This window comes from Onychostruthus taczanowskii, unplaced genomic scaffold (genome assembly GCF_017590055.1).
Source record: "Onychostruthus taczanowskii isolate IOZ18803 unplaced genomic scaffold, ASM1759005v1 scaffold26, whole genome shotgun sequence".
Lineage (NCBI taxonomy): Eukaryota > Metazoa > Chordata > Aves > Passeriformes > Passeridae > Onychostruthus > Onychostruthus taczanowskii.
Genome location: NW_024499906.1, coordinates 9032100 through 9056756, shown reverse-complemented (window position 1 = coordinate 9056756; position 24657 = coordinate 9032100). Strand labels below are relative to the sequence as shown.

At 41.5% G+C, this 24657-nt stretch overlaps 1 protein-coding gene across 1 annotated transcript in view; it reads right to left on the bottom strand.

The window, feature by feature from the left end:
- LHFPL6 (LHFPL tetraspan subfamily member 6) overlaps window positions 1-24657 on the bottom strand; it is a 135775-nt gene that overhangs the window by 2309 nt on the left and 108809 nt on the right. Inside the window, exon 3 of the mRNA XM_041407312.1 lies at window positions 11115-11213. Within this exon, the coding sequence (XP_041263246.1) occupies window positions 11115-11213 (99 nt within the window). The remainder of the gene's footprint in view (window positions 1-11114; window positions 11214-24657) is intronic.

Genomic DNA, 24657 nt, shown 5'->3' with positions numbered 1-24657 from the left:
CAGCAGGAAGCATACTTGTTTAATTTTTTTTATTCTTTGTAACCCTCACAAAATTTTATTTTCAAAGTGTCCAGTGAAACAAAGATCCTGATGTGACCAAGAGGACTTGAGGACTTGTGGCCCTGGCTTGAGCACACTAGCCTCTCTCCTTAATGTGCTGGAGCAGACAGAGAGATTTACTTGGTTTTGCCATCTAGTTGTGCCCTGTAGATAGCACCATTCTTGCCTTCCTTACAAAAGACTGCACAGAGAGTCTGACTTTCTTAAGAAAAGGCCATCAGAAACCCTGGAGAGCTGTCAAGTGCCTGGCAATGTCCCTGATGCTGACACTTGCCCAATCACTCACAGTCCAAGGAGATACCTGTCTCTGGGCCACCTATTGCTTTGGCTGTGTACACACCCTGTCCTTAGCTCCTGCTGGGAATTTTAAAAACAGACTTATACCATATGTTTAAAATCACTGGATTGCTTTGAAAATTATCATGTTTATCCAGAGTAGGGTGTGCTACAGCATTTCTTGTGATGAGATGGACTTATATCTGATAGGTCAATTTAAATTGTGAAATATTCCAAAAAGTACTAGAGAAGTGTAGTTGCAGCTTGAAAAAGTAAATTTTTCTCATCATGATGTTTCCAGGTAGAGAAAATGTCAAAATACTATTTTAAAAAGAGCTTGAAGATTCACCTGGTGGCACTGCCCAAAGCTGTAACCTAAGCAGGACAGAATGAAGTGAATTTGACCTTTTTATATGGTTTGATTTCAGCTTTTGTACCTCAGCAGTGGGAGGGAGTATGTGTGTACATATTAAGAAGAAAGAATTGTTAAATCAGTGCCAGAGATGAGTTCAACAGATACAACACACACATTCACTCTTGGCTGAAGAGAATAACATTTATTTCTCCAGACCATGATCCATTCCCCAAGGAAAGGACCCAAAGGACCACTGCCCTGCTTAATGTTCTGAGGCACAACAGGCAGGCAGCCTCTTGATCTAACAAATGCAATGTAGTTCACAAGTGTGAGTTGGGTCAAGATGAACAAATGGAAGAACGGGAGAGCAGGAGAATGGATGAAAGAGCTGGGAGCTTGACCTTAGAGCAATAATAACACAGCAATAAACCTGGCCATTATTTCCAGCCCATGTCAAGAGCAATGGGAGGCCTTGGAAAGAACAGCTTGATCTGTACTTGGATGATGCTGAGCAGAACAGAATTTCAAGCTGTTGTGCTGAAAAAGAGCCTGCAGCAGGGCAGGTGTCTGAGGGTACAGGACTTAGCTATATTTCTCATTGCAAGTTTAGTTAAGGATAGATAAAGGACTAGAGATAATCCATCTCAAAGGTACCCATTGCAATGAATGCCTAGATTGCATAGCCATGTGTCAAAATGAAACAATGACAGGCATTTTATAACCCTATATTACACAAGGGGGAAAACATTTTTGAGTTATTGTTTCTGTTTTGGTGTTCTCATTTTGGCCTATTTTAGTCTACTGCGTCCTAAAGAAAGATTGTTGGTTACCAATAATTGGGTAATTTAGTTGCAGTTTAAATCGTAAAATGACTTCTGCTTCACATTGATATAAAACACTCATTTTAAAAGGAACAGAAGGCTTTATAAAAAGCAGAGTTGAGAAGCTATTACTGCACTGACACCAGCAGGACTAGTCATGTTTCAGTGGTAAGCAAATGTTGAAGAGATTTGCAGAACTGGGGCTTAAATGCAACCATCAAATAGAGCAGTTTGCCTTCATGGAGCCTGTCATATGAAAGATTAGATATCCAGTACTGCAGTTTCCCTTTTTTTTTTTTTTTTTTTATGTCAAAGTTCTAAAATGAGAAGCAACACTACCTAAATACTTGATAGAATTAAAGAGTTGTTGAAAGCACGTCAATTTTCACACACACAAAAAGGCACAAAAGTTTTCTTGTTTCTCTGAAAGATGCATTGGAATACACACATATATACATATATACATAGGCAAAGGAGTCCCCATCCATTGAGGGTGTGGAGGTGCAAGCAACAATGTGCACATGTTCTTGCTCCTAAGATGGGCTAGATCTGAGTTTGTGCCAAAGTAAATTCCCAGCAGCTGAAGTGCTCTTCTAGCTGATAGAGATGACAAGCATCACAGCAGCTTGCTTCTCTGCACAGAACTGCTGGTGTTTTTAACAAATCAGTCTTCACCTGACAGGTCAGTATTAGGGAGAGGCTGTGGCTTCAGCGTTTCAGCACTTTGTTAATTCTAGTTGTTTTTTGTTTTTTTTTTTTTTATTTTTTTTTAAGAGAGCATAAATAATTGGAGCTCTTGGTTGTTCTGTGAAGCAGAACTGTCCAAGTTGGCTCCAATAAGCTTGTAGCCAGCCATTAAGAACTTTGTTTTCACCTTTGTTTTACTGGGATTGGCAGCAAGAGAGTGTTAGGATGAGCACTGAAGTAACAGAATTATGGAGCTTGCAGCTATAGGCATAGATGGCTATTTTCCAAGCAAATAAAGGAATGAAAGACTGGAAACATTCCACTCTTTCTTAAGAGGATTGAGAAAAATCATGGTCTCTGAGGACAGAGGACAAAAATTATGGAGAGCAAGGACACTATGAAAAGAAAATTTACAGAAAAGAGTCCCATGGAACATAAGACAGCATTTACTAAACCAAAAGAAATCAGTAAATGTGGAAAGGTAGTTTTGCAGTGATGAATGGGCTTACTAAAAAGCAATTCCATGTCTTTTCCTGATTTCTAATGTGATCCTCAAGGGCAGGATACGCATCCCCTTTCTTCCCTGCTCTGCTTGAATATACAGGCAAATAAAGATTAAGACAAATTTGGGAGTGAGTAAAATTTGGCAACAGAAAATACGTAGATACTTGATCTACCATGGAGCTGTGCCAGGATCCAGTTGCCAGAACGTAATTTTACCAGGATTTCTATTCATGATGTCTTATAAATAATTATCACATATAGTTATCAAGGTCTTGGAAATAACATATGGTTTCATCTAAAATAACCAATAATTGCCACTTATGAAAAAATATCCTGAATATCAAAGTGTCTTGGATGCAAACCTGTTAATTGCAAGATTTAGAGTCTTAAATATTTGTACCTTTTTTGCTGTTAATTTTAAGACTATCCTGGACTCGCAGTCTGGAGTATTTGGCAAACTCTAATCAATTAACCTTAAGTACAGCCTGTTTTCCAAGTTGAAGGAAAAAAGGTTTCAGAATTAGCCAGGCTGTAGAGAACAAATTACATACCTTCAAAAATAAAACCTACAATTCCTACTTCTAAGAAGTTGTGCAGGAATTCTAATTAACAGATTCACATGAGAGTACAGTACTATAGAGAATGTAAATTCACATAATCAATCAGGGTGTTGGAAAAGTAGTCAGAAAAAAATAAAAAAGAAAAAAGCGTGATGCTAAGGGATATACTGAGATTTGGAAATGTGAAAGACATAAATGAATGTAAAAGATAATCAGCTAATTAATAAGAAGTTAAACCTATTTTGAAACAAAGCCAAGATAAATTAAATAGCTGAAGATCTTTTTCTTGACACAGCAACAATGAAAAATTGTCACGTGAAATCAGCTGCAAAAGCAGGAAAAGAAGTTGAAACTTGGAATGCATCCAGAAAGAATTAAAGTAGTTATGTGAAACAAAGAAAGAACACTATATAAGGTAAAACTGAGCCCAGCAAACAGCCTGATACAAAATAATGAATTCAGTGGAGCTGATTACTTTTTCTTTTGCAGATATGACCTTCTCAATAGATTTATCTTTTTAAAAAATATATGATTTTTTAATGCATGTATATTTTTTTCAAGCTATTTTGGTTACTTAGAATTGGTCTGTAACTAAATACATAAAATTTCGTAAAGTTCTGAAGGGTAAAATAGTGAGGAAAAAAATTCCAAATTTAAATTCTTTAGTCTTGCTGAATATAGACATATATATATATATGATCAAATCCTCCTTTCTTTAGAGGATCACATAATTTTGTTTAATCAAACGTCAAATGTGCTGTAGGTGTGCATTTATCATGGACCAGTGAAGGAGAAACCAATGCCCAATGTCAATTACAATGCTCAAATTCCCAGGAGCAGATAGCTTATGTGCTGCTAATGAGGAGTTCTCTCATCCTCCTGCAAGAAGTCAGCAGAAAGCTCACCTACTGCAGAAGTTAAATCAATTTCCCCTCTCTTTGAACACACACAATGCTGAGTATCCCAGACTCCTTCCAGAGAGAGTGAAGAAGAAAAGTCACTTGTGTTGTATTTCCTCTTATAGTAAACATGTAAAGTGCAGCAGATGAACTCTGCTCTGGTAGCTCCTATTTTTCTCCCTTTTAACTGGGAAGGGATTCCAAACAACCAATCCAGTTGCACTTTTTTAATAATAAAGAGTACCAAATAATAAAGCCAGGTGATCTGAGTCCCTTTCTGGATGCTGCTGCTTATGTCTACTGACTGCAGAAGTTTCTTGCATGACCATGTCTAATTCTGGCAACAAAGGTTGGTGCCTTATCATAGAATGATAGAATGGACAGGGCTGGAAGGGACCTTAAAGATCATTCCACCCCCTTTGCCGTGGGCAGGGACACCTTCCACTAGACCAGGTTGCTCAGACCATCCAACCTGGCCTTGAACACTGCCAGAGATGGGGCATCCACAGCTTCTCTGGGCAACCTGTTCATCACCAGTAAAGAATTTCTTCCAAATATCTAAACCTACCTTTTCAGTTTGAAGCCATTCCCCCTTGACCTGTCACTACATGTTCTTGCAAACAGTTTCTCCTCATGTTAGACAGAATATATATGGACCTTGATATAGTCACCAAAAGGTTACAAAGATTTAAGAATGGAAGCTCTTTGGGTAGCACTAAAGAGGAAATGTTTCTTGATGGAATACTTCCTTTACTAGCAGGTAGTTTACTCAGTCATTTATATAAGAACTCAGCAGCTGCAGCTCAAGTATGCTTGTAAAGGTTGTGCTCGGCCTCAGTCAAAAAATGAATGTGTGAAATCTCCATGCTGCTTGCAGAGGATATGCAAACAAGAAAAATGCCTTTTTCAGATAGATTGCTTATAGAAAAACACCTTTGAATGTTTTGTCTTTAATGGGATTCTAACAAATTGTCCTCCCTTCTAAATCCTTTTTTTGATTCTTTGGCACTCAATGTCAACACTCAGCCAGATGCTGAAATGATGCCACCTAAGACAAATTAAATAGTTGACAAAGCCTTTTTTACATCCACACTGCCTTCTGCTTTCTTTTTATGCTGTTTTAGTAACTTCACTGTTTGCTTGGAAAGTGCTTTAAAGATCATTTACTCTAACATTTCCACAGCAAAAGTAATTATGAAGTCAATGGTTTTCTTTTAGATATTTCAAGCCCTCTAAAAGTGGCAAAGGGGAACCTTAATAATAATGATTTTTTGAAAAAAATATCCATCACAAGAGAAGTTCCTAAGAGCTTTTGAGGCCAATCCAGCTGCTTGTTTAGTTCAGGATGGGAGCCAGGCTTTTAAGTTTCTCTCTAGACAGCGGCTTTGGCCAGGTGTGCCCTTTCACAGCCGTCCACAGACAGATGGGATGCCACAGATGGCAAGCAAATGTGTGTGTTTGGAGCTATCTCCTTTGGTTGCTGCTGCAGCTGGACCCCTAGGCCAAGGATGTCTCTGACCCTGAAGGAAGAGATAGAGCTACTGTATTTTGTCAAAGAAAGAAAAAATATCTGCCAAGTAGTTTAAAAAAAGTTCCATTAAAAAATGGAGTTTATCTTAAATTTTGTGTCTTCACTCTCCCTGGCTAATAAGTACCTGGTATCACTTCATACATCTGGTGGCTGGGAAGTGGCAGCTGGTGGCTGGTGATGACATGAATCATCTATGTTTCAATAACTGAATCGTATTCTGGATAAATATTTTGCTGTTTGGGCTCTTAGGTATTGGTCTTGTAGTGCTGTTTCACCAGATGCCAGCTGAGGCTTGATTTTGTGAGTTAAATTGAGCATGCCCTGACCTCTCTGGGACCTTCTGTGGAACGTGGCTGCCTCTGCACCCATCACAACAGAAATCAGCATGTAAAACTGAACAGTTTCCACACGTACATCCAGGGAAGTCAATGGACAAAAATGAAGTCTCACATTGATATTTAGACTTTTGAAACCAATACAAGTGTGTTCACACATGTACACTCACACTGCCCCTTTAAAAGAGGCACGCAAGTTCAGAAGGTTTCTTCACACAGCTTAAATATATAGAATGTGGAAGCTTTTGCAAATGTCTAGTGCAGTCTTCACTTTTATGCATACTCAGCTTAATACAGAGTCCCTCACTTTAATGAATTTCCTGATAAAACACTCCTTTTCCATCTGTTTTTCTTGTGTATTACATTTAGAAATGAAAACAAAATGGTATTAGTGCCTCTAGCTCAGCAAAATTGAATGTGTGCTATATGATATGCCATAATGACGGTTACTTTTGGGAAATTGCCTGCTAATTCCTTTTGCAGACCCAGGGATTTCTGGGTACTCATAAAAGTGAGTAGATCTGACTCAGTTTTACACCCTTCAGTCAGCAGCTCCATCCTGCTGTGCCACGTTACTGCTGCCCTGAATGGGCGCACAGGCAAGTCCAGGGTGTGAATAATGCAACCTAACAGTAACAGTTTGCATGGTGACAAGAGATGAAGATGCTTTTGATCCATCCTCAGTGAAAGGCACTCCCTCTGAGCAGTGCTCATTTCCTACTCCAGTCTCCACCTCAGGCACTATTACCCTGTTTCCAAATTAGAGTACAGACTTTGACTCGGTCAATGAGCAAGCAACTGTGCTGGTTTAAAACATAAATATTTCTTTTTTTTTCTTGCCCTCATTTATTTGTATTGCCCTATTTCTAGGAGTTAATGACCTAAAAGAGTGGTAGAAGATTTCTCCTGTTCATAATCTAGTGTTTCAGTGAGAAATGTGCTCCATGTGTGATCTGTGATCCAGATGGAATGCTGCAAAAGGGAGAGGGGCTCCAAGACCTTCGTAGAGGTCATGCTGACTGCTGGGAAGCTGGGAACTACAAGCGGAGCAACACAGCACAGACCTATCATGGCCCTGACCTCTCAACAAGATTTGCAAGAGGTCATTTGTCAAAGGCATAATCTATCAGTGGGCTTATTTTCGTGATGGCAAAACCATACTTCTAGAGAAGAGCAGGGAGCAAGCCCCTCTACAGGTACAGCAGCCTCTTTATGGAGGTGTTTATGGTGTCTGTATATGGAGGTAATTTCCCATCCCCCTTTGCAAAACAGCTCATCTATTGAATGTAATTTAATCAACAAATGGAGTTGTCCTTAGCAGGGTATCTTCATTTGAGGAATAATTCCTCTTTGTCAGAGATGGAGCTACACAACCACTTTTATTTGATTGAAAAAAAATAGCCCAATTAAATACATAAATGTTTAAGTGAATCCTTTGGACATAGTTCACTTAATAAAAACCAAATAAATATCAATTTTTAAAGAGAGCAGTAAACTGCTGGATATTTCACACTGTCAGCTCAGGTTTTCTGGAAAAGAATACTCAAACCCACTTAAATTAGAGGCATAGTTATTTTTCCTGCAGCCTTTTTAAATACTACTTTGGAATCTACACAGAAATGTGTGTGTTTGGCAGGGGTGGAGGGAGGGGTCCCCTCTTCACAATATGGGCCATCTCAGCACTATTTGCAGTGCCTATTAGTCTAATGCCTTTTCAGAGTGCCTGAAGACATGGCATTTCTTATCTGGCACACCCACTAAAGATTAGCCTTTTCTTTTCTGGGTTCTTAGCATTGCTATTTATTTATTCTCTCTAGTTATGAGCATGTTATGGGGGCAGGAGTTTGTCATGTTTTCATTAAGCAAAATTTTTCATTTAATTATTTATTCTAGCATATTTCTGGTTGACATTACATATCACAGTGCGCAATTCAGCTGCTTCTCAAGAGAGTTCTTGCAGTCCCTCATCTGTACCTGCCTCTTGTTCTCCTTCATCCTCCTCCAATATAGATTGCAGCTCCTGGCTTTTATTTTCTACCTTCAACCTCTACCATTTTTCCTCCTTACTTTTTCTAAGTCCAGAACAAGCATCAGTGCTGAACCCCCACCTTTGCTGGCTCTGTGGTCAAACCTGTTGAGCTTTGACCCTCTCCCAACTGTACACACATGTTCCCTGTAGCCCAGGCTGCAGCACTTGCTCTGCCATCCTGGAAGAGGAGGCTGAACGCTGTCTGCTGATCAGCATTCCTGTGAACACATCTCCTTTGAGAGCAACCACAAGCTGAATTATCCTCTCTGTGTCATCCTTACTGGCACCCACAGCAGCAGGGGGTGCAGGACCAGCACTCCCATCATCATCTTTTCTCCCATTAGCAAACCAGTGCAGGGCTCACAGAAGCTCAGATTTTCTGAGAGCAAATTTTGAATGCAGTGTGGTTTTTCAGACAACCCATTTCACTGGCTCAGGAACAGAAAGCATATCATTGCAGCTTAATCAAATTAAATATTCAAATTAAAGTAATAATTACTTAAATTTGTCTTGAGACTTAGTAAGATTAAGTCTTTGAAACATCATTTTTGGCCTGTAGGCTATAATGAGTATGCCAGTCCCTAATGATTCAGAAGAGACCTAGAGGGCTGGGGTTATCACCAACCAAGAGGTATTTATGAAAGACTAGCAGCGTGGTTATTAAATGGCCCTCGGACAGTACCTCTTCTTTACAGATGGTTTTGATAACATACCATCAAACAGACACTGACATTAAGTAAAAAAAAAAAATCATAGCCAAGCATTTAAGTTCACTGCCAATGTACGTGGAAAGGAGATGTTTAGTGGCAGGGCTGCCTAGCAGAAATCACTGCAGCAAATTTCAGCTCTCATTATGATCTGTTAATTAATGTGTTGACATACGACTGCAGCAGATCAGTGAGACCAGCCCTGCTGTCAAGTCTAGGCATGTGTCACAGAGGGGCTGTGTGCTCCAGCTCTAGGAAACACAGAGAGACTTCACTGTTAATGCAAGGCTTCTCACGGTCCTTATGCGTACCTGGAAGGAAAGCTGCCAGATGATATTTTTCACATTGGTCTCTTCACTGACTTTTAAGGCAGAGTAACTCAATTTATGCAAGTATCTGACTCATGAGTCAAGACTGAGACAGTGAAGGTGGTCTTGGAGACTGCTCTGACTGTGGACAGTGTTTAGGGGTAACTGCTTGTAACTGCTCAAGTGCTTTGAAGAGCTCACACTGTCACAACGCTCACCTTCTGTGACTCTGCAGAGAAATAACCTGGAAGGTAACACTCTTCTGCACCTGGGAACAAACATGGACACAAGCTGGAGCCCCAGAAGCAGAGTTGCTCACATGCTTGGCATGGAAGAGCAGGAACCAGCGTGCACCAGTGAGGTGCAAGCTGGCCTTTCAAAGGGTGCACTGCTCAATGGGCTGGCCAGGAACTACTTCAGGCTCCCACACAGGATTGGCCATGGGCAGGGATGAACCTGAATCTGCTCTGCAACAGTTACTACAGAGTTTTTCCTGGTCTTTCTACTACATCCTTTGACACATCTTGCCATGGAGCAGGGAATCTAAGTTCTGGAACATATTTTTTTTTTCTGGTAGTTAACTACACATTTCTGTTCTTATTGCTCTTTCTCCTCTGTGTTTAAATCTTTCTATTATTAGGTGAATAAAAAATTTGCAGGAACTTTTTATACTTTGCTGAGGAGTAAATTTAATACCAACAGCACAGAAGGATATTAGAGTTCAGAATAACAAGGTAAAGCTTCTACAGTACATTACACATCCCCTGAGCAACGCCATATGTGGTTGCTGATAAGACATCAGTGGCACTGTAGTGATAGGTGCTAATAGTGGTTATGAGAATTTCTGGTCCCCTACCAGATCAAATGCACTCAAAACACCACAGGAATTCTACAGGGGGAGTGGTCTGGAGCATCTCTCCCAAAGCATTAATTTTTAAACTGTCAACCTCAATTCTATTGCACACCTTGACAAGAAATACCTCTGAGATGGAAACAAATCTTCTTATCCTGAAATCTGACAGGAACATCAGTGTAAAATCATGAGATGATGCAGCAGGCTTGTTTTTAACCCATTAGACCATTTTTATCTACTATTCCTTACACTGGGATTACTGTCAGGCCCTTCACAAGTCCTGCACGCACACCTATGTAAAGAATTTCTATGCTTAACTAAGGTTCAGCTTGCCAGAGCTGGAAATGGGGAGCTCTGTATGTTTAAGAGCAGAATCTCTCAAGTCTGTGGGGAGTCAAGGTGCTCAGTCTCTCCTACTCCTTCAGGAGGATTGCAGATCCCCCTCTTCCTCAAGCGGCACAGGGACCTTATAGACAAGGGATTAGCAATTGCATTGATCCTTCCAGCTAAAAAATTCATTCAACATGCATTCAAATATCAGATCCTGATCCTCCATAATTGCTTTATCCTCAGGTCTCTGCTGTTCCCTTGTTTTCTAGAGCCCCTGCAGAGAAAGCAGGTGTGAGCCCGGTGTGGCTGCACCCCTGGCTCTCATTCCAGGTGCAGTGCAGTCAGCAGCAGTAAGACAAGTAGCTTGTTTGGGAGAAGGCAAACAGAGGGTGCAAGTATTATTTGCCAGCTTCCCTAGGATGTGAGTAACATACAAATACACTCTAGGCTTGTGCTAGAAGGCCATAAACATCCCAGAATTCAAAGACAGCCAATTGCACCCATGGAGAATTACCTTGACCTGAGCTGTGATGGGATGCCTCTGTCTACCCTGTCAAGACCTCCAGGAGTGTTAGCTCCCATATTGCAAGACCATTAAATCTGATTTATTTCTTAAAATATGCATCCATACATACATATATACATACATTTTCTTTTATAATGTTCTTTTGAAAAATATTTCCAGAGATCCATCTGAAATCCCCTGCCTCAGCACCGTTCCAGAATTATTCAATATGATTAGCCTACCACACACTGGTAGGTTGCTTCCCCAAGCCTGTGCTTTTAAAATCCTAGTTTGCTTTTATGGCCAACACATAGAAGAGTCTAATGTGGCTGAGATGCTCTGGTGATGACTCACCCAATTCAAACTGGTTGGAAAGGTTACCACAGGTTTGTCTGACTTCTTCACTGTCCCAGCCAAGAGGATAGAGGGCACAACCAGAGCCGATCAACAAACCTGTGGAGAGAAAAGGAAATAAAAGTTTATACAAGCAATTGCCATTAGCTTAAACACAGGCTGCCACTTGGGAATCAAAGTGTCAAACTGCAATTTGGAAATCCCAGAGAAAAAGAAGTCTCTTCTTCTAAAAATAGATGAAAACCATTTGGACTGATGCCTTCTGCTGCAGTGCTTTAGAGGTGGTCTGTGGGATGGAGCCAGTCTGAGCAGTTCAGCATCAGAAGCCACACTCAGCTTCTGAATCTTTTATCTGAGAGCTTTTAGACTCCTCTTCTACACTTCAGAATGGCTTAATATGCAGTTTGGAATACACAATATGTGGTTTAATAGAAGTGTGTTAATGCCAGCATTTACAAGCTGATTGCTTCTGATTAATTTAAACAAAAATCAATCAGGGTCCATCTAGGTTCCATCAGGAAAACTGACAGTTGTGCTAACCTGTTGCCATTTTGCTTTGTTTTTCACTCTTTCAAAAGCAAGGGAGTAATGGTTTCATACCACTTGATCAATGCATACCACAGGTACACATTCCACAAAGTTTTCCTGATTCATTCAGTGGAAGCAACTGAGGTCATGAGCAATTTGCATGTTATCATACTTGGTTTAACATTCACAAGACAATTTGCTTTCTCCAGGCCTCATGCTGCCCCAAACAGACATGTTTTGGCAAATCCTGTCCCTTCACAAGACATTACAGGGAATCAGCAATGTGCCCATGCACCATGACTGTTTTGCAGAAGTGGCATTTTTATCATATTGCATTCTCAGCTGTCACTGCAGCAGCTGCCAAAAGGCCGATGTAGCTGGCAAAGCATTTTGCACAGACAGCCTAGAGAGAACATTTCAATGTACGTTACAACATTTAAATGTTGCCTCCTTTGCATCAGATCTTATTTATGAGATTGGAAACAAAGCACTGTGTAGATAATGGGCCAGAAGCACCTGACACTTCACAGGCTGTAAAGCCAAGCAAACCCAAGGTTTGCAGGGGTGCCTTTTACCTGCTCCGTTGAGCACAAGATTTCAAGCCCTACAGCTGTCACTTGCTGCCTTTGGGCATACCTCTTGACCTCACATAATCTTACTCCTCCTCTCCTGACAATAAGGAGCAGTGCTCCATGGCAAAGCACTTCTGCTGCTGTGCTCCCAGGGCAGAAAAGCCCTGGGTGTTGTGACAGAATCACAGTGGACATCACACCAGTCTAACAGGAGTCCTGAGAGGGATGACGGCTCAGGGCCTGGAACTTGCCATTCCTTTCTACTGTTTCAGTTCTCAAGATTCCTAAGCTTCTCATATTGCTGATGTTCCTGTAAGATATGGAAATCATTTTATTATGATCTTGATTTGCTCAAAGACACAACTGAACAAGGCCCTGAAGTCCAGAAGTGGTATCTCATCTTTCTTCAAAAGATGTTTAATGCTCTTAACATCTTGGCTGTTAGCAAAACAGCTCAGCAGCTTCTCTGCTGCTCCTCCAAGCATGCCTGACCCTGTTTAAGCCAAATATTAGCTTCCTGGATCTTCCTCCACTAAGTTCAATTTTCTTCTTGCTGCTTAAGCCTACTTCCTTCCCTTGTTGAGCAGTCATTGCCTGCTCCTGTCTCCATATATACATCACATAATGAAAAAGAACCCCTGAGGCAGCCCACTCTCAGATGGAGCATTCACCCAACAGCTGTGACAGGAGAAAAGCAATTAAGGACATGTGAATGCTAGGTATTTTCAGAACTTTGCATGATCTGGGTATGGTTGCTTCTAATGTCCTCACTAATATCTTTCACAGTATCATTTCTTTTTTTTTTTCCCCTAGGGCCATAGAGCTAAGGGCAGCTGGTAGAATCCATGTAAATGAGAATCAGTTCTAATTAAATTCTCAGAAAGGATGTTTCTCAGACAAGAGAATTTAGGCCAAAACTGGGTCTACTTTTGCTAAAGACAGCTTAAGACTCTCAAAAAAGCCCCTGCTGATTGTCTCTTGAACTGGTAAAGCAAAAAAGGTGTTGTGAAGCACAGACATCATGGGTGGTGTGCTAGGAAGGGACAGGACTCCATAAGGCAAGGAGGAACATCACCACTGATTATGAGAATGGCTGGGGAAGGGAGGACGATCACCCTAGATGCCAGAGTCAGCTTCACAGACCAGTACACTGTGGCAGCCCCAGCCAGTCCTGCTGTGGTTCTGACCCCTTCCCACACTGCTCGTGGTGCCCAGTGCCAGCCCAGCCACAGCTCAGGAGCAGCTCTGCCCAAAGTGAACTGCCCAGGCTGGGCTGTTTGCAACCAACTTGTGCACTTGAACAGACTGTCTGCGGGACCTCGAGGGCAGAGAGATGTATGCAGGGGGTTGGAGGGACCGCAGGCTTGCACTCGACTGCCTTGGACCAGATTAAACTGCGGCCAGCCCTTCCCCACAAACAGGTCCTGGGAAAGCCTTCTGCCCAGTTCTTCCAGGAGAGCGAAACAGCAGCACTGCAGGCAAGTGAAAGGACTATTAGCATAACAATGCTGCTCCTCCAAACCCAGAACAAGCTCTTACTCAGCCCTTGCCAATTATTCTCCTCAGGTGGCAAGAGTGTCTAGCGCCCATTGCATTCACAGACTGTTTGTTTTCAGCTCTCTTTAGGTTTTGTTGCAGCAACAGGTTGTTGTTTGGGTTTTTTTCCCACGAGTATTGCTCACTGCACTTTCCACTGCCACTCTCCAAACACATCTCATCCTTTTCCAAACATGAGTACCTGTTCACTCTTTCTGATTCTACAGTGGATCAGTGATCACAAACCTTGGCAATTTATCTCCTTCCCTATTCAGCCCTCTCTTTTTCCATTTCTGTACACTCATATCTGTAAGTCCAAAGCCCAGTTTCAGTGAAAATAAATTCTGGGGTTCAGTCAAAAATTCCTTAGCAATGCAATATACTGTAATGTTGAATTGCCCCAAAGGAGCTCACACATGGATGCTGGCCCTTAAAGCCATTCCAACACTGTCTAACAACCAGCCCACCGCAGCCACCACTGAGCCTCACCATTAGCTGTGCCTCCTATTAAGAGATAAACCAAATAAGGGAAAACTATGTCAGAAAGCCTTCCTATCCCAGTGACAGCTGGCTCTCCAGCTGGGTAGGGGCTTTATCAGCACTGCGTTTCACTTGTGAAGTACCAGTCAGCAAGCAGTGCAGCTTCTTTTCCTCCCACAGCCTGCACTGCCTGGGATGATGAGATCAAATGCGAAACTGCTGCCTATTGCTGGTGCTGCCACATGATCCCAAAGCATGAGTGGTGCTTTATACATAAGCATGCTTATGTGCAAAGGACAAGGTATAAAGCCATGGGCAAGCTCACACACTTCTTTGTGTGAGCACCTTTCAGAGACCAACAGGGTGCCAGGAGTTTCCATCTGGCAAAAAGGCTTATATAATTTTTTTTTTTTTTTTGTCACAGGTACCCACTGGTCACAAGACTTGAAGCTGTTGCTCTGACAGGTCCTTGATATCTCTGGTTTTCAGCTGGTTTGACTGACCTTCAGACAGTTCCCTTTTGTGGTGCATATGCACCTGCTGTGGATTTGTGTCTTGACAAAACACTTGTGTCCTCCAGTACTTCTTGCAGGCAAGGTTCAGGCCAGGCTTAGGGATTTGCCATCAGCATAAGATTTCCACAAAGATTTAGAGCCGGCTAGTCAGCAAGAAAAAGTTTCACAAGCTTTGCTTTATGCCCTGAGGTATATTTATATCTGTGAGCATGTGTGTGTCATGTCCCATTGCTTTCAGCAGGATTCTACAGGATTTCAACAGGGCTGATGCTGCCTTGGTCTGCATGGGCACTGCAGTTGACAACTGGCATTTGGGCTCCCTTATTTTATGCATTGAAACTGTGGAGTGTGCCTCAAAGCCTGTGGTCTTAATAGACTCGGACAAAAGCTCCTCAGTCCCTTCCTTCCCTTCTAATCAACACATCCCTGTTTGTAGGCAACTGAGTGGATCAGATCCTGCAAAAGCAAAAAGGCTGCATACCATTACCACTAATAATTCATACACGCTCACAGTCAATTTATTTAATCACAGAGGATGTAGATCCTGCTGAACAGCTGCAACATTCAGTGAAAGATCTGAGTTGAATCCAAGGGCTGCAAACCCCGTGGAAATCATTTAGCTAATTTTGCAGCTTCAGTAAAGAGCAGTTACTAGTTTAGCTCAAAAGTCACTCTCTGGCCTGCTCTACAGTTATTGCATTTAGCCAGCTATGCTACCCAGGATACCACACCCATCTTTACAGCTGCTTAAAATGCTTAGGATGCCTATAACATTTTTTTTAAAAGGAAGAAAACCAAAACCAACAATCTGCTGTAATTATCACCCTCTGTCATCTTCCATTATCCACTACAGTCATGAAAAGAAATTGAAAGGGGAGGGAGATGTGCAGATCCCTAAATGGCACATTCACAAAAGGGGCTGCAGCCTCGAGGTGTGAGGGACCCAGTCAGTGGGATGGGGTGAATCAGCAAGTGGAGGTGCTGGTGGCATTTGGCAGCTTTTTTAGATTATGTACAATGTACCAGTGGAGGTGTTGGCACTGTCAGAGACCAGCTTTTCTGGAGAGGTTCCATATTTGGGAATGAAACAGGCTCCTTGCCTTACTCTGTGAAGCACTGCTATTGTGAATGCTGCATCTGGCTCAACGTGCTAGCAAGGCATGGGGAGAGACATGCAGGGCTGACTGAGCACAACCAGCCTTGGCAATCCAAAGCTGGAATTAAGACCTTGGCTTCAGTATTTAAGAGGGTCCCAGACAGCCCCTAGGCTCTTTGCGTGGTCCATGCAGAATGATGGATCCCTTCAAAAAGCCTACATGGCTAAGTGAGGAGCTGCCCAGACCTACAGGTTGTAAAACTGCAAACCAGGGGGTCAGACAGTGGATGCCTTAATATTAAACAATCCTTGTCCCTTCCAGACTGCCTTCCCTGTCACTCTTGCTGTGAGTATAATGCATGATCATATTTTAGTAACACTTAGCACTTGAAAGATGATCCTGTCTGTCTGGAGTGGTGTTTGTGATTGAAAATAATTACATATAACAGGTTCTGCATATGGTGGATGCAGCAGGGAAGGGACAGTAATTACATTAGTGGCTTGGCACAGATCTAGGTCTCATCTTTGAAGTGATAAAGAAATGATTTGCGGCATGCAGCAAACAGCTTACTCCAAGAGGTAAAATATTAAGCACCGTTAATATCTTCAAGAATATCCTGGATATGAGCAAGTCTTGAACAATAAATAGAGAAGGATTAACAAACCAAGAGACATTAACCAGATTTTGCTGTGGGCAAAATGACTGCACTCATAAACACCAAGACCTATCAGCAAAAGCCAGTGTACAACAAAGGAAACTTGTTAATCCCTGTGGTGGGCTGTTCTCAGATTGCTGCTGTGGCTTCAGTGGGAGCCTCCACTCAAGGACCTGATGTGCCTTAAACAATCCATACAGACATCAGATCATGAATTAATTGTAACTGTCCTGACCATTCCTAGCTGAAAGTCCTGTTTTACAGCTCTTCCTCTCACTTGTTGAGGGCACAGTGTTCCCCGATAGCTAAATGGCTCATTCTTGGTTATTTTGTTAGTCCATTGATGATTGCATCCCCCAAAAGTCTGTTAAATAAAGCCAAACCTTCCATATTCTCCTTCCTTCTCCCTTGCCTAGGGTGAATCTAGGCACATGATTCAGCTAAGTTTGATGATGAAAGCCATCAGTTTGATGAATAAAGACAGGTGGTGATGGCACTTAGCTTTGGACTCAGAGTCTTGCTGTTACAAAATGCACTTTAAAATGGTAACTGAACCCTTGGTGGCTTTCCTTGATTATGGGCTTGTTAAGAGCTTTTTACATGCATTCATTTTTTGTATATCCTCAGCTCCAGACAGTTATACCCTATGAATGCAGTGAAAGAGGCTGCTGGGCACCATAAAGGCCTCCTTGCCCAGCAGTTAGAGGAGTCTGCACTGCTGTAACAGGGACCCTGGGAAGCCTCTGAAGAAGGAAGGAGCCCTTCAGTGGGCCTTGTCACTGTAAAAATCCAATTTGTATTTTCATTTAGAAAAATAAAAGGAATGGGCCAGACTTGATATATGTACTGCAAAGAAAAATAAAACCAGAACTGAAGGTTTCTCTTTGTACAGTCACTTTTTAGTGAGAAATATCTTCCTCTTTTCTTTCCCCCGTTATCTACTTTCTCTCCTTTTATTTTCAGATCTGACCAAAAAGAAAACTTTTTTTTGTTTGTTTTGTAAGAAATTTCTAATGTATACTATTCATCTGACAGATATTCAGGCCATATGGAGAAGCTGACAGACAATAATTTGGAAGTCATCGCTTTCAAGACCATTTTAATGATGATTCTTCCTTTCACATTTTTCTGTATTAGCCAGCCTGAATGTTCAAGGATGATAGAAAGTTTTCACATTCCCATCTGTTACTTGAAGGTACAGTAATCTCAGCAAGCAAAACAGAACCAATTTTTAGATGCAGCATGGACTTTGTTTCTTGTGATTTAAAAACTCACCTTTCTGTGATGATTTTAAAGCATTTACCTCCTACAAAAGGGACTCCAGAGTGTGAAAGTAAAATGGAGCTGGCATGTGAAGTTGTCTGTTGCTTTCAGACACACCTTAGCCAACAATGTGCTTAAAGAAGAACTGGTTAAAAACTGGGATGTGAAATACTCCAGTAGACACAGCTTCTGAAGTCCCTGTTCAAAGAACCCTCCGGGAGCTGATACCAAGCAGCAATGAAGTGATAGAAGAGTATCAGAACAGATTACGACAAACTCCAGAACCTGGGCAGAACAGCAGGACCCAAGAGAAGAAACAAGGGAGCAAGGCTGTGCCAGCTGCAGGCAGCCTGGCTCCCATGCCCAGGGGAGTCCAGCCTCAATGCAGTCAGTGAGGGACAGTGTCTTTATACTGGCCCCTCCCAGCATTTCACCCACAACACCCCTTCTTTAGGGTTACATGTCTACCTTCTCTCAGCACCATCACTTTGTTCTTTGGTCCCTCTGTTGTTTTTCTGTTAGAGAAACGTTATCACACCAATCCCTTCCATTGCTGTTAGTATCTGCCCCTCAGGAGACCCAGACATGGAGCTGAAATGGGCTTTTATTAGGATTAAACACAAGATCAACACTTTGGGCAAAAGTTCTATCTTCAGTTAGTAATCACTAAACATAGGACATTTGACTGGCTCTTTATTGAGCCTGAGCTTAATGTGCCTCATTTGAGAGAGGGTACAATCCTGTGAATTCACAAATATGAATGAATTCAGTAAGGGAATCCCTCATCCCAGTGTCCAGGCAGTGGGAGTACAAACAGAGAAATAATTCTATGCTGCACCAAATTTCCTCCCATTCCTCCTTCAAGGGTCATGACATGGGAGACAGCAAGTTAGTTCAGGGTTTCACTCAAGGTCAAGATGTTTCTGACACAGCCTTTCTGCAGCAGGACATTAGAGGGACTGTTAACACACAAAGCAAAATGAAGCATAAGAACAGCACAAACCACAAGGAATAAAATGCTACAACCTTCAGCTTGCAGATCTTGCCTCCAATAACACTGCTTAATCTTGAAAGTGATGGAAATAGGGTTTTCTGCCAAGGGCAAAATCCCACCACCCTTTCTCTTCTGGTTCTGAGCTCCAGGTTTTAATTCACACCATTTGACTTAGCCCCCCTTTTTCTGACTGTCAAGCCCCATACCTTTCCTGAGACTTTTTGTGTTACTTTGGGTTACTCCACTCCGTGAGCATGCACTGCCTGGCACCTGCTTGGCTCCCAACCTCAGCAAACAGGCACAGTGAGGAAATGCCACCTGCCTACTGGAGCTCTTAGAAAGTGGGGCCAGTGGCAGAGGAAACTTAAAAAAGGTATTACAAATATGTGACAGCATCCAGCCAGCAAAGTGCTGTGTCATGGGAGAGTCACAGCCCTCACTTTCACCATGACAGAGCATGGGGCAATGGAGGGTGCAGATGGGAGTTTGCTGACAGGTGAAACATCATTTCACTTTGTTTTTCATTTGATCAAAGGTGGTGTGCTCATTACTACAGAGGTGCTTCAGGCTCAGAGAGGGAAATTTTCCCACCCAGAGATGCTTCCTTTCTAGGTGCCTCAGGTGACACAGGGCACATCAAACCTGTGCAGATGCCTCTGCAGTGGCAATTTGAGTTAAGATCTTTGTCAGTACAATCAGGGGAGTCTAGAAGATATTTTTTCTCATCCTAAAGAATGCATAAACATAGGTCTGTGACTAGGACACATCTAAGCTCACATAACTCTTAAGACAGCAAAGACATTCACATGGGACTGGTAGACAGGACAAAGAGGCAGCAGGGAAAGCCAATGCATCTGGATTAGCTGTTGGAGGTGGAATAGCCAAAGGCATCTCATATGGCACTAGGCACTTGTAGGTCAGTGACTTGAATTGTGCTCCACTGGCAGTACACACCCAGAGTGGGATTTAGCCTCCCAAATATGTCACCTTCTGCCAATTTAATTGCTGTTCAGTATCTTGCTCCTTTAGCTGCCTCTCCAGAGCAGTGCAAGGCTCCCCTAAGTCCTCTGTCATACCTGCCAGCCCACACAAAGATTTTGCAGACCCTAGGGTATCTCTAACAGTGCAAGGCATCTAGATTTAGCCTAATGACTTCCACCCTGGATATCTATTGATCTTAATATGAGCTTAGAAACCTACCTCAAGGGAAAATAGCTGTGCTGTAAACACCTTTAAAAAGTGTATGAACCCAGCCCAAAGTTACTTACACTTTTCTTTATCTTCTATCCTTTTGCCCTTATTCTGCCCTGAAGATGCAAATATCTCAATTCCTGTCATCAATTCTCTTCCTTTATGGAAAATTACCTGAATTTTAAGGACTAAGGAAAAGATTGAAGGAAAAACTGTTTCTCCTGAGTGTAAACCTGTATGCTTGACTTTAAAAGAAAACAATTTGTATGGAAAAAGTTGCTGCTTCAAAATGGCCTTGGTCTGCCTCAATTGCTACCAATCAGAACTAGCTTTGGCAAGTCTCTGTGTCATTTCTCCCAGAGTCTGTCACACAATAAAATGATTGACACCAATTGTTCTGAAAAGGATGTGACATGGTCCAGTTAAAGGCAGAGTGAGTATGCAGAGTGGAACTGAAACGCTTGAAGAGCTCCAGAAAACACTCTGGAGTTTAACTGTCAGCTCATTTCTGTTTGGCAAGCCATGATAAATGCTTGTACATTATAAGCTTTATGGCAAAAAAAAAAAAAAAAAAAAAAAAATCCTGAGCCTTATCACATGCCATGAGACTTCTTTATGTGACAACCCATCTGTGTGCTCACCCCGTCGTTTTGTGACTCAGAATCAAATGCTTGACAGTTCAAAGAGTCTAGATCAGCATATGGCATATGGCATAATGTATTTAAATAGAAATTATTCCATTAGAAACACAATGTAATTAATAAAAGGTAGTTTAATAACTAACTTCCCAAAATGTATAACTCTCCATGTAGTCATAGTAGATAAGGCATACTCGTTTTCATTAATATGAATTTCAATAGCAAACAGAGACTGGCCAAAACTAGACAGAACTTTTCAGAAGCTCTGAAAAAGGATTTCCCATCAGTTCCCAGTATGTGAATTGATCTCATAAAAGACTGTAAGGAGGGAATGAAGGAGATATATCCTGCATCAGTGAAGGTGCCTAAGCACAAAAATGGATAAATGGACAGGCATCCCCATATCTTTTCAAGAAAATCCATTTAGATTAAGGACTAAGTCTGCAACACCCTCTCTCTTGAGCACTACTCCAGTGATTCTGCTGCTTCTGGAAATATTCAGTCATGGATTAAACAAAATAATTGCTTTTTCATGTCTATTAGTTCACTAATTTATTAAAAATCAATTCTTTGTCGATGATGAATAAAGAAACAAAACATGTCCAGCCAGTTCCTTCACTTTGGTGGCATATTCCCAAAGTCACAGGGAAACTGGAATGGATGCAAAGCCTGTCCAGTGGGGGAGTACTGCATACCAGGCTTTTAACCTGTTTAAAAGTTGGGTTTTTTTGATTAATTTTATTTCACTTGAGCTGTCCATGGATTAATAGAAGATCAACCACTGCACATCTCAGTAAAACGTCAGCTATACTCAAGACTTTAAAGTTATATTTTCAGTACACACCTCTGCAGGCCCTCTGGCAAACCACAGGGTACTTTCCAAGGAAGTTCATACATGCTACTAGGAAATCTATACCTGCAATAAAAACTGAATGGCTCCGCATTTCTACTGGATAGTCTCTAAGACCCCTCAAATGAAATGAGTTTGGAAATCACTTCTCTAGATAGGAAATAGAGTAAGATAAATAATGTTGTAAAAGTCAGTGGCAGTCACCAAGCACAGCTGAGAATCACTTTTCATTTTATGCTTTTCTCACTGGTGCTTCACAGGTTTAAGTTTTCTACTCTGCAAAAATGTTCACACCAGCAGCATAGTTGATACACAGGCCTGCAACCATCAACTGCATCTCTATCTGTACAGTGTATCCACTGCTGATGGATAATGCTCAGCCAGCAAAGTCCTGTAAAATACAGGGGAGCTGGTGGAGAAGAGGTCAGTTTCATTTACTGTTTGCTGCTGTAGCTGCAGCATTTTTTAGCAGCTTTTTAAATACCCTTTACATTCACAAGGCTACTTGCAGAGCAAGCAGCTAAGCACATGAATTAATCTATGCATGAACAAAGGTGCATTCAGTGCTGTTTGCCTTTGTGCTGAATTACAGTGGGAAATCAAAGGAAATGGAGCTAAATCTAAGCAATAATAGACTCCATGTGAAATCGATTGTTCGTATGGCTTCCTCAATTAAACTAAAACCAACTATTACCCCATTCTCAGCTACTTTGTTTTCAGTAAGGGGGACAGTAAGATTCAACACAGCTCCAGTTAGAACTGTGTGACACTCAAAATACTGTTTCATACTGTTAGACTGTCTGTTTTGTTCTGCATGATTTTCACATGCTGAAAAGCTTGCATCATGAGACATATCCAAGAAAAAAAAAAACTATTTGTAAAAACAAATAAAAATACAGCTTTTTCTGTTACTCCTATGCAAAGGCATTCAAACTCAATAACTGACCCAATTTGCCAAGGGAAGAACTACTCTATCAAGTCAATTTTCCTCAAATAGATCCCATTTTTCAGCTTGCCACAAAATGTGATAAATATGATTTTGGATAGGAGCTGCAGTTTGTTACAAATATATTGCACATCTGCAGCTCAGAAAAAATTTGGCACTGTCACTTATCCTCTTCAGAGAGAATCCATATGGACAACCTTACTAACATCTCAAACAAACCTGACTCTTTCTGTTAAAGCAAACCAGTGTGCGAGAGGGAAGAATTGAGTAGAAGTGTGTGCTTCTCCCTTCTCATGAGCCCACCTTTGAAATAATTTTGAAATTAGTTCAGTAAAGTTCAGTTAATAAACTAGGGCTGGAAGGGACATGAAGAAGTTATTTAAATCATCTTTCAGCCTCAAAGTCAGGATAAGCTCTACTTGTACCTTCCAGAAGATCTGTTTGTTGAATCTGTCCCCTCACAATGGAGATCCCACTACCTTTTAAGAGATTCTGTTCTTGTGGCTCTATGTCTGCTACAGAAGCTTTTCACATTATCTAACCAGTATCTTCCTGTGGCAATTCCAGCTCACCCCTTAAACCGTGGACTCTGCTAAACCCCTGCTGGGGCTCTGAGAAACCGTTTTATTTTCTTCCCTCTTTGCACCACCTTTCTCTATAACAAATTAACCTGGCCCAATTTATTCCTTTATTTCCCTGCTAGAACTGGCCATTCCACACAGCCTCTTTCTCCATCCCAGAGGATTTCTGTGGCTGCTGGCTTCACAGTCTGTTGGAATTTTTCCTTCAAAAAACAAAAAGCCATGCCAGAATATTATGACAGCAGGCGAAAAATGAATCAAACTTGTTGCTTTCAATGGAGAGAACCCAAAAGGAGAGTTAAATTAAATGAAGACCTTGAAGGGTGTGATAATACCAACTAGCAAAACCCTAAAATGAACTTTGTGACTCTTGGAGCTCATCTTTGTCCCTTCTTCCTAAAAACTTTTTAGAAATAATGCTTTATGAGCAGTGGAAGGCTCTTCTAGAAACTCTTCACTATAAGGGCTGTCCTTGGTAAAAACCAATCAATGCTCTGATACCATCGCCAGCACTCAATAGTTCTGCTCCAATTTACAAGATCATTGGCTTAATGGATTAATACTTAGTGAATGGAGCATGCAATTCCTAGATACAAGACATGAATTTTTATTTGGACCTAGGAATAGAGAATGCTAAGGAGCAATATCAGCATTGGCTGGACCTCCTAAAAGGATTGAGAGAGAATTTAAGAAAAAAAAATGAAGCAGAAAATGAGCAGGCTATGAGGTGAGTGTTAGATGGCTGCAGGAGCCACTAACGATGGTACTTAGACCATTTATAAAGTCTTCAAGGAGGTAAAGCGCCTTATTTTCAACTCTCCTCCTACACTGACTATTGTTTGCATTCTTCTTTTAGAACTTCTGTGACTTGTCCAGCTCCTAAGCTTGGCCACTTGTGCCACTGGTTCCTGCTTGAGTCCCCACAATTTATATCTCAGATATCAATAGAGCATCCTATGATTTCTGTGGTGCAAATAAAACCGCCTGCAAGAGATCCTAAGCCAAAGCTGTTTGACAGAGTTATGTATTCAGCAAACAGCCCCTGACTGAAGCTGGAGTGCAGCTTTTGGTGTGCAGGCTGAGCTGAGCTACTTACAAAGGCTGCAATCCTTCTGCTGCTCCAGGTCCCAGCAGCTGCCTCCTGCTTTCCACACAATGCTGTCCATACAGAACACTGGTCTGCTAAAGCATTTCAAAACATGAGCTCCCTTTATGGCTTGGACAGGGACTGGAGAAACCATGGTCTCATAAGGGTTGTAGGATATATTTTTAGACTTGTGAAAGTATTACACTTAATACACAAAAGCATGAGTAATTTTCACTGCTGGAAATTGTTCAAAAGCAAGTATATTTTATCATGGGAGAAACCCTGTCGTCCTTTGACTTTCTATTTAAAACTAGAATAATACCCAGCAACTGCTTTAAAGGAAGGGATATTCCCTCCCTCCTGGATCTGACAAGACTTTTCCTTGTCTAACTTATGTTCTCCAGAGGCACCTCTATTGTAACCAAAATTGTATCCAAAAGCATTAGAAAAGCCCTATAACTAAGTCAGAAACATGGAGATCCCTTTACTCCTGGCTTTTCTAAAATGTAAGTATTCATTTTAAAATGATACCATCACAGCTTCCAGGACCAGCGATTCATCTTTTTTTTTCTCCTCCTGTCTCTTTTACTGCCACAGAATTCTTGTTTTG